General features: G+C 40.9%; 1 protein-coding gene across 6 annotated transcripts in view; it reads left to right on the top strand.

Moving 5' to 3' along the window:
* Window positions 1–15,580, top strand: part of strip2 (striatin interacting protein 2) — a 49,953-nt gene that overhangs the window by 15,366 nt on the left and 19,007 nt on the right. For 4 of the 6 annotated variants that reach the window (XR_004558706.1, XM_034163352.1, XM_034163353.1 and 1 more), the window contains 3 exons: window positions 1,618–1,806; window positions 3,698–3,748; window positions 8,464–8,693. Coding sequence is in view for 5 of the 6 variants with exons in the window: in XM_034163352.1 (XP_034019243.1) it covers window positions 1,618–1,806; window positions 3,698–3,748; window positions 8,464–8,693 (470 nt within the window). In the remaining variant the exon portion in view is untranslated. The remainder of the gene's footprint in view (window positions 1–1,617; window positions 1,807–3,697; window positions 3,749–8,463; window positions 8,694–15,580) is intronic. The other 2 variants (XM_034163354.1, XM_034163355.1) reach the window with 1 other exon arrangement.

Genomic DNA, 15,580 nt, shown 5'->3' with positions numbered 1-15,580 from the left:
TCGTCGGAATTCCTTTGTCTGAGAAGTTGCTGAGAGACTGGCGCTTTGTTTGATCAAAATTTTTTCTAAACCTGTGAGACACATCGAAGTGGACACGGTTCGAAAAATTAAGTTGGTTTTCGGTGAAAATTTTAACGGCTGAGAGATTTTGAGGTGATACTGTCGCTTTAAGGACTTCCCACGGAGCGAGACGTCGTGCAGCGCTCCCAGGCGCCGTTGTCAGCCTGTTTCAAGCTGAAAACCTCCACATTTCAGGCTCTATTGATCCAGGACGTCGTGAGAGAACAGAGAAGTTTCAGAAGAAGTCGGTTTCAGCATTTTATCCGGATATTCCACTGTTAAAGGAGATTTTTTTAATGAAAGACGTGCGGACGGATTGCAGCGTTGGCTCGCAGCCGCTGCGACGCTCCGCCACAGGAAAAACACCTCCGTTGGAAGCCTTAAGGACAAGTTGGAACATGTCCAGCTGTTAAACAATTTCTCATATACTCACTCCACTGAAAGCCATCAAAAGCCGCCTGGATTTTACAAATGGTTATCAACACGGAGGTGTTTTTCCTGTGCCGCCGCACCGCGCCTGCTGCATCCCGACGCACAGACCCGTCCACACGTCTAATTTTTCGAACCGTGTCCACTTCGATGTGTCTCACAGGTTTAGAAAAAATTTTGATCAAACAAAGCGCCAGTCTCTCAGCAACTTCTCAGACAAAGGAATTCCGACGAGGGGCTGGACGACTCCTCCCACAAGGAGTGCTCACAGGCGAATGACGTCACCGTCAGGCGTGGAAAAACTCACGCATACGCACGAGGGTTCAAGCATGTCTGACGTAAAAACATATGAATGAAATCCATATAGTTTTTGAAAAAAATAAAAAGGACCTATACTTTATGGACAGACCTCGTATGTGATGTATTTTCCAGACTGTCACACCAGCGTATTGGTAGCATCTGTCCAAAAATGTGTCATGAAGAGGAAGAGAAAATATGTCACAATGGTCTGCAAGTTGAATTTATTTTGGGAATTATTTCTTTCTTTATAACTCAAACACTGATGGCATGCAGATGATTATGAGTTAGTTAATGTAGTGTAGAAGACACAAAGAAAACAAGAATAAACTGCTTCTTGTCACTATTGAACAGATGAAAACATCTGTTCAGAGTTAAACTAAATGTAATCAAACCTCTTAAAATGCTTTTAAACATTATAGGTAGCTTTATCCTAGTCTCCCTTCTTAATACTCCGTTGTTTCCTCTTTGTTCAAGAGCACAGTCTTTCAGCTTGAGAGCATGATTTATTCATTTCAGCACGTCCTCCTGATTCAGATGTTCTTGTTTTTTGGCCGTTGGCCTTCAGCTTAATGGTGTATTGCTACTGCTTTCCACTCTGCAGTGTGACTCCCAGTAATTCTTTCAGTATACAGTAGGTGAAGAACAAGCCAAACAAATAAAGAAAACCATGACTTGTAGTCTGAAAAATATGGTAATAACAGAATGTTTAGCATGTTTCAGCTAGCAGCCTGACAGAGGTTAAAAAAAATTAACTGTATGATGGTTTGTTGGAACACTGGACACATTTGGTCCTGTTGTCTCATCAGCTAACTCAGAGTTTTCTTCCAGTTCACCCTGGGAGGGTTTGAAGAGCTCCAGGACATGAAAATATGTGGCCGGGAACGTCTGAACCTGCCTCCACTGCCGGAGGACAGCATTAAAGTGGTCAGGGCCATGAGAGCTGCTTCACCCCCAGCGTCCGCCATGGAGCTCATAGAACAGCAGCAGCAGCAGAAAAGAGGCCGCCGCAGCCGCAGGGTACAAGCCCCTCCCCCTGAAAAACACCCATACACATGCACAGTGTTGCGCTAATATTTTTGTCCCGCCTCTGTTTGCGCGTGTGTGTGTATATATACTCACAAAAATTAATATAAGACATCAGGATAAACACAAAATTCAGTTTGTAAGTGATGATTTTATTTATTGAAGGAAAAAGTCATCCAACCCTTATATAACAGATGAAAAAGTAATTTGCCCATAAAGTACGTAGCAGCTAGCTCCAAACAGGACCAGAAGGTTATGTCAAAATGTTTGTGTGTTGTTAAGGTGCTTTTTAGGAAACGTGCCAGACCGTTATGTTGCTCTGGGTTACCAGTGACGTTCACTTTGTAAGTCTGCCATTGTTGCCTTTTTTGACCCACATCTTCTTACTGGTTGAATCACACAGACTGACCTTGACTGTAGTGACTGAGGTCTATGCTTCCATAGATGTTCATGTCAGTTCTTTTGTAACTTTTTTGGATACTTTCTTAATGTGCTCTGTGGAATTTTGGCATGCTGTGCACTCCTGAGAAGATTCTCCACTGTTCTCTGTTTTATCCATTTGGAGATAATAGTCACTGTGGACCTCTGGAATTCCAAAGCTTTAGAAATGTGTTTCAAGGAGTTTCCAAATTGATATAGTTCAACAACTTTCTTAAATCATAGTATATTTCACCACACAATTTTTAGTTTTGTAAAGTATGTGATGGTTGTTCCGTGGTGTTTGAAGAAATGTATGCGCATCTGTAGGATCCCCAGTAGGGTTCTGGTCATCGTGGTTGGCTTTGGCCTTTTTCCCAGTAAACTCGGGGTTTGTCCACTATGATGTGCAGTATTTGCATGGACTGGGTAATCTATGTACATCGGTGAGCAAGCAAAGGCTAACTAGATTTGACTTTGCTGATTGATAATGATGCTGTGATCTTTGCATATTCAGTGCATTCCTGGTTGTAGGTTTTGAGGCGCTAAGTGACGAGTTTGAGGCCTCCTAGCGTTCTGGGAAAAGGAGCATAACTTCCTGAACCCAAAGCAGTTCCATCAAGTAGGGTACGTGGGGCAATGTTGAGCACCTGTCAAAACTACAGTCAAAACTGTAATTTGTGTTTACTCAAGTTTTCTTTGAATGAACATCGAAGACGATTAAGAGTTGACAAATATGTAAAAACAGAGGAAATGTCGTCCAAGGTGACTTGCCATAAATTTAGCATCTGTTCTAGCATTTCGTCACTAAAATATTGCAAGAGCAAATGTCAGAATTTTATATTCTTCATGGTACTTGTATATCTTTTGCACAAATCCAGTACAATTAATGTGAAATCCAGGATGACCAATGCAGTCTTGCACACTCAGAGGCATATTTGAAGTGCAGTTGCTTTGCCTGATTTCAACCCCAGTTGGATTAAGTGTTTTTAACAGTTTTGTACAATCCAGTATACACATACAAAAGTACACTAACATCTAAACTAAGAGGTTATACATTTTAAATCGGTAAGGAATTACTTGTTAGTAGAAGCTGGAAGTCAACAGCTTGTAGTATTCAAAGTGCCTGATTAACTAAAGTTGGTATAACGGACATCATCATACTCTGGATTAACACCCTGAATTTAAAAGAAATGTAATTTGTTTTTTTTAGCGCTTTAATGTCCTCCTTAACCCACTCTAAAAACAATAAACTATATTAACTCTTTGGTTAACTCATTCTATAACTCTTCCGTGGGTTCGGTTGTTGGGATGTTCTCATCTATACGTTAGCGAGGCCACACCTTGGAGCAGGGATGGTTTGGGGACTCTTAGCCGCTTGTTTGTAGATTTTGATTGGGCAGCAAACAGCAGCTGTCATTAATCACTCTCTGGTTTCTTATTACCCATCTTCCTTGTGTCCCCACAGAGTGCCTTTGTTGATAGCTTGGAAGGAGACAGTCCTTTTCCCAAGAAGCAGGTCTTTACCCAAAAACTTCCCTCCTTTTTATTTATTTCTGCATTTTCTCTCTGCATTGAGCTGCACTTTTTTTTGCACTCCAGATTCACTTTGCTGCCTCCTTGTTTTTGCTCCTGCTTCCTTTTTTTGTATCCCTATCCTCCTCTTCCTCCTGTCATTATACCAGTCCTATTGGGGGGTACATCACAAATTAGCAGTATATTCCTATGATTTTACTTAAACTGTATGTTTGACATAAATCAGAGCTAAACTCATTTTAGCTCAGTACATCTTAAAAACATCACCAATATGAAGGTCATACTGTAAGTATTCATTAACAGTTATCTTGTTGGAATAAGTTTTACATAAGTGATTTTAAAAATAAATAACATTCACAAGCATTGCATTTACCGTATCTGTAATCTGACAGCGAATGCTACAACCACCTGGACCTGTACAATTAAAACAGATTGTTTTCCACATCTCTTTCATTATCATCCATGTTCAATACAGCACCCCCACATCCTAGTTTGCAGCCCATTAGTCGTGTTTTTGTTTAGAAAACATACACTTGTCGGCCACTTTGTTAGGTACATCTTGCTTGTACTGGGTTGGACCCTCTTTTGTCTTCAGAACTGCCTTAATTCTTTGTGGCATAGATTTAACAAGGTGTTGGAAACATCCCTCAGAGATGTTGGTCCATATTGACATGATGGCATCATGGAGTCACCCATTCAACCAGTCTGGCCATTTTCCTCTGACATGAACAAGCAATTTTCGTCCACACAACTGCCACTCACTGGATATCTTCTTTTTCGGACCATTCTCTGTAAAAACTCGAGATGTTTGTGCGTTAAAATCCCTGACCAGTCCGTCCGGCAGCAACAACCATGCCACATTCAAAGTCAATTAAATCCCCATTCTTCCCCATTCTGTTGCTCAGTTTGAAGTTGTCTTCACCACGTCCAGATACCTAAATGCATTGAATTGCTGCCTTGTGATTGGCTGATTAGCTGTTTGTGTCAACAAACGATTGAACAAGTGTACCTAATAAAGTTGCCTGAGTGTGTGTATTATATCAACAATCCAGGTTTTGAGTATATTTCTTATTGTTACATGGAAAACAAGGTACCAGTAGATTCAGTAGATTCTCCCAAATCCAACAAGACCAAGCATTCATGATATGCACACTCTTAAGGTTATGAAATTGGGCTATTAGTAAAAAAAAAAAAAAAAAAAGTAGAAAAGGGGTGTTCACAATAATAGTTGCATCTGCTGTTGACGCTACAAACTCAAAACTGTTATGTTCAAACTGCTTTTTTAGCAATCCTGTGAATCACTAAACTAGTATTTAGTTGTATAACCACAGTTTTTCATGATTTCTTCACATCTGCGAGGCATTAATTTTGTTGGTTTGGAACCAAGATTTTGCTCGTTTACTAGTGTGCTTTGGGTCATTGTCTTGTTGAAACACCCATTTCAAGGGCATGTCCTCTTGAGCATATGGCAACATGACCTCTTCAAGTATTTTGACATATCCAAACTGATCCATGATACCCGGTATGTGATATATAGGCCCAACACCATAGTAGGAGAAACATGCCCATATCATGATCCTTGCACCACCATGCTTCACTGTCTTCACTGGGAACTGTGGCTTGAATTCACAGTTTGGGGGTCGTCTCACAAACTGTCTGTGGCCCTTGGACCCAAAAAAGAACAATTTTACTCTCATCAGTCCACAAAATATTCCTCCATTTCTCTTTAGGCCAGTTGATGTGTTCTTTGGTAAATTGTAACCTCTTCTGCACATGTCTTTTATTTAACAGGGGGACTTTGCGGGGGATTCTTGCAAATAAATTGGCTTCACACAGGCGTCTTCTAACTGTCACAGCACTTACAGGTAACTCCAGACTGTCTTTGATCATCCTGGAGCTGATCAATGGGTGAGCCTTTGCCATTCTGGTTATTCTTTGATCCATTTTGATGGTTGTTTTCCGTTTTCTTCCACGCGTCTCTGTTTGTTTGTTTTTTTGTCCATTTTAAAGCATTGGAGATCATTGTAAATGAACAGCCTCTAATTTTTTGCACCTGCATATAAGTTTCCCCCTCTCCAATCAACTTTTTAATCAAACTACGCTGTTCTTCTGAACAATGTCTTGAACGTCCCATTTTCCTCAGGCTTTCAAAGAGAAAAGCATGTTCAACAGGTGCTGGCTTCATCCTTAAATAGGGGACACCTGATTCACACCTGTTTGTTCCACAAAACTGACGAACTCACTGACTGAATGCCACACTACTATTATTGTGAACACCCCCTTTTCTACTTTTTTTTACTAATAGCCCAATTTCATAGCCTTAAGAGTGTGCATATCATGAATGCTTGGTCTTGTTGGGTTTGTGAGAATCTACTGAATCTACTGGTACCTTGTTTCCCATGTAACAAAAACAAATATACTCAAAACCTGGATTAATCTTTTTAGTCATATAGCACTACTATTATTCTGAACACTACTCTATAGTCCCCTTTCCCATTTTTTTTTTTAATTTTATTTATTTATTTATTTTTTTCCCAGTTTTCAAAAATGAAAGTTTTCTGGACAGTTTTCCAAAAGAAAACCCAAACCACAATTAATTAACACTAACAGCATTGTTAACCATGGTTAGTTAGCGATGCCGCTATCTTCTATTTTATTGTAACGAGTTAACATGTTTTATTGTTGGTGAGCTTCTCTGTTTAAAAGCACATGAAATATTTTCTCCATGTGCCTGACACTTTGGTATATGTGTGTGGCATCTCTGAGCTTTCTTTTTGATTGGTTTCTTTCATGCAGCTCGTCAATATTCAAATGCATCATGTTGACATAAATAATATTCCTCTCCTAACTTGAAAATCTCATTTTCTTTCCTTTACTCTTTATTTTCTTTGCGTCCTTTTAATTAACAGTAATCACCCCCACACCTGTCCATCATTTCTTCCTCCCTATTTTCCTGCCCCTGGGAAAATACTTTTCTTCCTCTACATCCTGTTGTACTGCCCTCTTCCTGCTGTTCTTCCCTATTTTCATCTTTTTACCCTCCCGTAGTCCTTTCCTCATCTCTGAACCTTCCATGAAATACCCTTAAGTTCTTTCCCTCTTCTGTTTATCCTTCCTCCTGCTCTGTGGCCTGCTCAGTATGGGGCGTGGGATATAGAGGAGAGGCTGACTTGCTGGCTGTTGTCATTGGCTCTGCAGTGGTCACTGTCCAGGGTCCTGTTAAAACACTCGCACTGCCACCCGTCACGTCAGACATCAGCAATCACAGCATTGTTAGCACTCATTGCATCGCTTCTTTGTTTGGCCTCCGCTCGCTGTGGAACGTCGGGCTCAGCCTCAATAAAAGGCATTCATTGAGGAGGTGAATTGAGACCGTCACCAGCATTGGCTTTGTTTTCTAGTTGACTTTATTTGCCCTTCAGTTGACCTCTTAAATGGATGCGATTGACATGAATAGAAAAAAGAAATGAACCACACGTGGCAGAGAATGGCTTCTGTTTCTCCATAACACGGGTTCACCTTCCTCCCTCTGTCACTCTCACCTTTTTCCTCACCTGGATGAATATCGTGACCACTGGGGCACGTACATCGACTAACGCCCAGAATGCTGACTGATGCCTGATGCTTGCTCTTTCACCACAGTCATTTCATTTGAGGATTTGTTTAAAATGAAATACTATGTTTTTGTGTGTGTGTTAGTAGCCAACAGCATTCATGGCCTTGCTTGCAGTCATTTCTTCTGCATAATTTGGAATGCGGTTATGTGGTAAACTTGATCCGAAACCTAGCTTTTGGTTGCTGTGGAAAATTGCCTTTTTCCGATGGTGAGGGGAACTGCTCTGTTGGGATTTTAATGGTTTCCAGGCCAGGGTGCATTCACACTGCAGACTCACTTACTTGAATTACCAAACATATGCTTTTATATATATATATATACACACACACACTTTAGTTGTGGGTGGTGTAACAGTGCACCATGATATGGATTGCACAATACCATGAGAAATCAGGCCAACGAGAATTCCCTCAAGAAATAATTTTTATAACATTGCCAACGAAAAATAATGCCAGCAATTATCTAAAAAAACAAAAAACTATTAATTTGAAAATCGATAATCATTTCAGTGCATCTGCAGGTCTGATCAGCACTGAGGATGTGATGATCACAGATCCGAGTCTCCCCGAGCTCCAGATTTGAGTCAGAACTTGTTAAATAGTTTTATTATAGATGTAACTGGCTGTAAAGTCATTTTCACATGAAGCTATAACTTAGTCACAAAATGTGGCAAAACTGTGATTCTGTTGTGTGAACTGGTGGACTTCTGCGCTACACGTTCATTAATTAAACACAGCCACAGATTTTTGAAACATTTAAAAGTCTTATGATGTTTTTCATCCAGATTTTAACTTTGAAGGAACAGATTCAAACTGAAGACAGTCCAGGTTAATCTGATTTATACCGTGATATAATATTGTTACCACCCAAAGCGTGACAAATACTTTATGAACTTTAGGTCCTATTGCCCACCCTACCCTGATTTAAGATAACGGCACCTGTTTTCATAGCACAGGCGCTTTGACTAGTGTGCATGGACATTCTTACTCTAGCTCGCACTTGTTGACATGCTGACGTAAGAAGCATATCTTCGAGTTCGCCTCCCAAGCGCCCCCTTACGACCCACTCTCTTGCTCTCCCAGCCGCTGGTCAAGCAGGACAGCCTGGACACGTACAACGAGCGTGACCCGTTTAAGAACGACGGCCGAGATGACGACTACGACCCCGAAGACACAGACAGCGGCATCGAGGGCGAGGTGGACCAGCTGGACCGTGATGTCATTATCCAGCCGCCACCGCCACCTCCCATGCTCAGACCAACCACAGAAAGGGTCAACTTCCCCAAGGGCCTCCCCTGGGCCCCGAAAGTCAGGTTAATCTCTCTTTTTCTAATTTAGTATTTGGTGTTTGAGGGGGAAAATTTCACTATGAACATCATACTGAAAAAAAGGAGCACAAATTTTGTTTTCTCTCTCTTCCTAATATGTACATTGTGTGCTGGACGTTGTTGTCATGCTTGTGTCTGTTTGTGCGTCATTCTGTATGTCTCTCAAATTTCTATTACTTTTTGAAGGACAACCCAATTCCAATGAAGTTGGGACATTGTGTAAAATGTAAATAAAAACAAAATACAATGATTTGCAAATCCTCTTCAAACTATATTCAATTGAATACACCACAAAGACAAGATATTTAATGTTCAAACTGATAAACTTTATTGTTTTTGTGCAAATATTTGCTCATTTTGAAATGGATGCCTGCAACGCGTTTCAAAAAAGTTGGGACAGTGGTATGTTTACCACTGTGTTACATCACCTTTCCTTCTAACAACACTCAATAAACGTTTGGGAACTGAGGACACTAATTGTTGAAACTTTGTAGGTGGAATTATTTCCCATTCTTGCTTAAAGTACGACTTCAGTTGTTCAACAGTCCGAGGTCTCCATAGTCGTACTTTGCGCTTCATAATGCGCCACACATTTTCAATGGGTAACAGGTCTGGACTGCAGGCAGGCCAGTCTAGTAACCCGCACTCTTTTACTATGAAGCCACGCTGTTGTAACACGTGCAGGATGTCTTGGGATTGTCTTGCTGAAATAAGCAGGGACCTCCCTCAAAAAGACATGCTTGGATGGCAGCATGTGTTGCTCCAAAACCTGGATGTACCTTTCAGCATTGATGGTGCCATCACAGATGTGTAAGTTGCCCATGTCATGGGTACTAACACACCCCCATACCATCACAGATGCTGGCTTTTGTGCTGTTAACAATCTGGATGGTCTTTTTCTTCTTTTGTCCGGACAGGACGTCCATGATTTCCAAAAACAATTTGAAATGTGGACTCATCAGACCACAGCACACTTTTCCACTTTACGTCTGTCCATTTCAAATGAGCTCGGGCCCAGAGAAGGCGGCAGTGTTTCTGTATGTTGTTGATGTATGGCTTTCGCTTTGCATGGTAGAGTTGCACTTGTAAATGTAGCGACGAACTGTGTTAACTGACAATGGTTTCTGAAGTGTTCCTTAGCCCACGTGGTAAGATCCTTTACACAGTGATGTTTTTTAATGCAGTGCCGCCTGAGGGATTGAAGGTCACGGGCATTCAGTGTTGGTTTTCAGCGTTCGCTTACTTGTAGAAAGTTCTCCAGATTCTCTGAATCTTCTGATTATATTATAGACTGTAAGATAATGGAATCCCTAAATTCCTTGCAATTGAACATTGAGAAACATTGTTCTTAAACTGTTGGACTATTTTTTTTTCCACACAGTTGTTCACAATTTGGTGATCCTTGCCCCATCTTTGCTTGTGAACAGCTGAGACTTTTGGGGATGCTCCTTTTATACCCAATCATGACACTCACCTGTTTCCAATTAACCTGTTCACCTGCGGAATGTTCCAAACAGGTGTTCTTTGAGCATTCATCAACTTTCCCAGTCTTTTGTCCCAGCTTTTTTTAAATGCGTTTCAGGCATCCATTTCAAAATAAGCAAATATTTGCACAAAAACAATAAAGTTTATCAGTTTGAACATTAAATATCTTATCTTTGTGGTGTATTCAATTGAATATAGGATGAAGAGGATTTGCAAATCATTGTATTCTGTTTTTATTTACATTTTACACAACGTCCCAATTTCATTGGAACTGGGGTTGTAGAACGCAAAATGCACAACGTAAAATATTGTCTAAAATAATGAACACACATAACACAATAATTCAGCAATTGGGTGCCAGTGTGGCACTTACCATTACTGTATATGCAGACAGGGGAAAAACAAAAAGTAATTGGGTGTCATTGCCTTATCACCCGTAAGACAGAGATGAGTATCAATCAATCAATCAATCAATTTTTTTATATAGCACCAAATCACAACAAACAGTTGCCCCAAGGCGCTTTATATTGTAAGGCAAGGCCATACAATAATTATGTAAAACCCCAACGGTCAAAACGACCCCCTGTGAGCAAGCACTTGGCTACAGTGGGAAGGAAAAACTCCCTTTTAACAGGAAGAAACCTCCAGCAGAACCAGGCTCAGGGAGGGGCAGTCATCTGCTGGGACTGGTTGGGACTGAGGGAGAGAACCAGGAAAAAGACATGCTGTGGGGGGGAGCAGAGATTGATCACTAATGATTAAATGCAGAGTGGTGCATACAGAGCAAAAAGAGAAAGAAACAATGCATCATGGGAACCCCCCAGCAGTCTACGTCTATAGCAGCATAACTAAGGGATGGTTCAGGGTCACCTGATCCAGCCCTAACTATAAGCTTTAGCAAAAAGGAAAGTTTTAAGCCTAATCTTAAAAGTAGAGAGGGTGTCTGTCTCCCTGATCCGAATTGGGAGCTGGTTCCACAGGAGAGGAGCCTGAAAGCTGAAGGCTCTGCCTCCCATTCTACTCTTACAAACCCTAGGAACTACAAGTAAGCCTGCAGTCTGAGAGCGAAGCGCTCTATTGGGGTGATATGGTACTACGAGGTCCCTAAGATAAGATGGGACCTGATTATTCAAAACCTTATAAGTAAGAAGAAGAATTTTAAATTCTATTCTAGAATTAACAGGAAGCCAATGAAGAGAGGCCAATATGGGTGAGATATGCTCTCTCCTTCTAGTCCCCGTTAGTACTCTAGCTGCAGCATTTTGAATTAACTGAAGGCTTTTTAGGGAACTTTTAGGACAACCTGATAATAATGAATTACAATAGTCCAGCCTAGAGGAAATAAATGCATGAATTAGTTTTTCAGCATCACTCTGAGACAAGACCTTTCTGATTTTAGAGATATTGCGTAAATGCAAAAAAGCAGTCCTACATATTTGTTTAATATGCGCTTTGAATGACATATCCTGATCAAAAATGACTCCAAGATTTCTCACAGTATTACTAGAGCTCAGGGTAATGCCATCCAGAGTAAGGATCTGGTTAGACACCATGTTTCTAAGATTTGTGGGGCCAAGTACAATAACTTCAGTTTTATCTGAGTTTAAAAGCAGGAAATTAGAGGTCATCCATGTCTTTATGTCTGTAAGACAATCCTGCAGTTTAGCTAATTGGTGTGTGTCCTCTGGCTTCATGGATAGATAAAGCTGGGTATCATCTGCGTAACAATGAAAATTTAAGCAATACCATCTAATAATACTGCCTAAGGGAAGCATGTATAAAGTGAATAAAATTGGTCCTAGCACAGAACCTTGTGGAACTCCATAATTAACTTTAGTCTGTGAAGAAGATTCCCCATTTACATGAACAAATTGTAATCTATTAGACAAATATGATTCAAACCACCGCAGTGCAGTGCCTTTAATACCTATGGCATGCTCTAATCTCTGTAATAAAATTTTATGGTCAACAGTATCAAAAGCCTTCACTAATGCTGTTTCTGTACTATGATGAATTCTAAAACCTGACTGAAACTCTTCAAATAGACCATTCCTCTGCAGATGATCAGTTAGCTGTTTTACAACTACCCTTTCAAGAATTTTTGAGAGAAAAGGAAGGTTGGAGATTGGCCTATAATTAGCTAAGATAGCTGGGTCAAGTGATGGCTTTTTAAGTAATGGTTTAATTACTGCCACCTTAAAAGCCTGTGGTACATAGCCAACTAACAAAGATAGATTGATCATATTTAAGATCGAAGCATTAAATAATGGTAGGGCTTCCTTGAGCAGCCTGGTAGGAATGGGGTCTAATAAACATGTTGATGGTTTGGATGAAGTAACTAATGAAAATAACTCAGACAGAACAATCGGAGAGAAAGAGTCTAACCAAATACCGGCATCACTGAAAGCAGCCAAAGATAACGATACGTCTTTGGGATGGTTATGAGTAATTTTTTCTCTAATAGTTAAAATTTTGTTAGCAAAGAAAGTCATGAAGTCATTACTAGTTAAAGTTAATGGAATACTCAGCTCAATAGAGCTCTGAATCTTTGTCAGCCTGGCTACAGTGCTGAAAAGAAACCTGGGGTTGTTCTTATTTTCTTCAATTAGTGATGAGTAGAAAGATGTCCAAGCTTTACGGAGGGCTTTTTTTATAGAGCAACAGACTCTTTTTCCAGGCTAAGTGAAGATCTTCTAAATTAGTGAGACGCCATTTCCTCTCCAACTTACGGGTTATCTGCTTTAAGCTACGAGTTTGTGAGTTATACCACGGAGTCAGGCACTTCTGATTTAAAGCTCTCTTTTTCAGAGGAGCTACAGCATCCAAAGTTGTCTTCAATGAGGATGTAAAACTATTGACGAGATACTCTATCTCACTTACAGAGTTTAGGTAGCTACTCTGCACTGTGTTGGTATATGGCATTAGAGAACATAAAGAAGGAATCATATCCTTAAACCTAGTTACAGCGCTTTCTTAAAGACTTCTAGTGTAATGAAACTTATTCCCCACTGCTGGGTAGTCCATCAGAGTAAATGTAAATGTTAAGAAATGATCAGACAGAAGGGAGTTTTCAGGGAATACTGTTAAGTCTTCTATTTCCATACCATAAGTCAGAACAAGATCTAAGATATGATTAAAGTGGTGGGTGGACTCATTTACTTTTTGAGCAAAGCCAATAGAGTCTAATAATAGATTAAATGCAGTGTTGAGGCTGTCATTCTCAGCATCTGTGTGGATGTTAAAATCGCCCACTATAATTATCTTATCTGAGCTAAGCACTAAGTCAGACAAAAGGTCTGAAAATTCACAGAGAAACTCACAGTAACGACCAGGTGGACGATAGATAATAACAAATAAAACTGGTTTTTGGGACTTCCAATTTGGATGGACAAGACTAAGAGTCAAGCTTTCAAATGAATTAAAGCTCTGTCTGGGTTTTTGATTAATTAATAAGCTGGAATGGAAGATTGCTGCTAATCCTCCGCCTCGGCCCGTGCTACGAGCATTCTGACAGTTAGTGTGACTCGGGGGTGTTGACTCATTTAAACTAACATATTCATCCTGCTGTAACCAGGTTTCTGTAAGGCAGAATAAATCAATATGTTGATCAATTATTATATCATTCACCAACAGGGACTTAGAAGAGAGAGACCTAATGTTTAATAGACCACATTTAACTGTTTTAGTCTGTGGTGCAGTTGAAGGTGCTATATTATTTTTTCTTTTTGAATTTTTATGCTTAAATAGATTTTTGCTGGTTATTGGTAGTCTGGGAGCAGGCACCGTCTCTACGGGGATGGGGTAATGAGGGGATGGCAGGGGGAGAGAAGCTGCAGAGAGGTGTGTAAGACTACAACTCTGCTTCCTGGTCCCAACCCTGGATAGTCACGGTTTGGAGGATTTAAGAAAATTGGCCAGATTTCTAGAAATGAGAGCTGCTCCATCCAAAGTGGGATGGATGCCGTCTCTCCTAACAAGACCAGGTTTTCCCCAGAAGCTTTGCCAATTATCTATGAAGCCCACCTCATTTTTTGGACACCACTCAGACAGCCAGCAATTCAGGGAGAACATGCGGCTAAACATGTCACTCCCGGTCTGATTGGGGAGGGGCCCAGAGAAAACTACAGAGTCCGACATTGTTTTTGCAAAGTTACACACCGATTTAATGTTAATTTTAGTGACCTCCGATTGGCGTAACCGGGTGTCATTACTGCCGACGTGAATTACAATCTTACCAAATTTACGCTTAGCCTTAGCCAGCAGTTTCAAATTTCCTTCAATGTCGCCTGCTCTGGCCCCCGGAAGACAATTGACTATGGTTGCTGGTGTCGCTAACTTCACATTTCTCAAAACAGAGTCGCCAATAACCAGAGTTTGATCCTCGGCGGGTGTGTCGCCGAGTGGGGAAAAACGGTTAGAGATGTGAACGGGTTGGCGGTGTACACGGGGCTTCTGTTTAGGGCTACGCTTCCTCCTCACAGTCACCCAGTCGGCCTGCTTTCCCGGCTGCTCGGGATCTGCCAGAGGGAAACTAATGGCGGCTAAGCTACCGTGGTCCGCACCGACTACAGGGGCCTGGCTAGCTGTAGAATTTTCCACAGTGCGGAGCCGAGTCTCCAATTCGCCCAGCCTGGCCTCCAAAGCTACGAATAAGCTACACTTATTACAAGTACCATTACTGCTAAAGGAGGCCGAGGAATAACTAAACATTTCACACCCAGAGCAGAAAAGTGCGGGAGAGACAGGAGAAGCCGCCATGCTAAACCGGCTAAGAGCTAGTAGCTACGCTAAGCTAGCGGATTCCTAAAAACACGCAAAGTGAATAATGTGTAAATAATTTAGAGGTGATTCAGCAGAAGGAGTGCTTTAGTTAAGGCACGTAAAGATTACACTGGGAAACAAATCGTAATCTAGATAACTAGATCAATCTAACTGCGCAGATTAAACAGCTAACAGATACAGAAAAACACCGCTGTGCTCCGGAACAGGAAGTGATACAATACCGCAGTGAGAGCCAACCACCAGTAGAGGCAAGCAAGGAAAAAGACATGTAATGTCAGTCACTATGTGACTGAGTATGTGGACACATTCCAGCTCATGACCAATTCTCCAAAAGATTAAGAACTTTAATCTGGAATGGATGAACCATGAAGTGCTCCGAAATCATGGACCACTTCAGTCTTACAGTTCCAACTTATTATTCTGGAGTTCTTCCATTTTCTGAAGCCTGGCTGGGATCCACTAATAGCTTTGTACAAGCTTGTATAAGTTCCTCTTTGATGTTTTGGCAACATCTCTTAAAATATCTCATAATGAACATAATCATTCCTCGTCTCTGTCAGTACCCAGATCCTTCTGCCATATTGTTTGGAGATCACCACATGACT

This window comes from Thalassophryne amazonica, chromosome 22, assembly GCF_902500255.1.
Source record: "Thalassophryne amazonica chromosome 22, fThaAma1.1, whole genome shotgun sequence".
Taxonomy (NCBI): Eukaryota; Metazoa; Chordata; class Actinopteri; order Batrachoidiformes; family Batrachoididae; genus Thalassophryne; species Thalassophryne amazonica.
The sequence above is the reverse complement of the archived record's forward strand: the minus strand, read 5'-3'. Positions and strand labels throughout refer to the sequence as shown.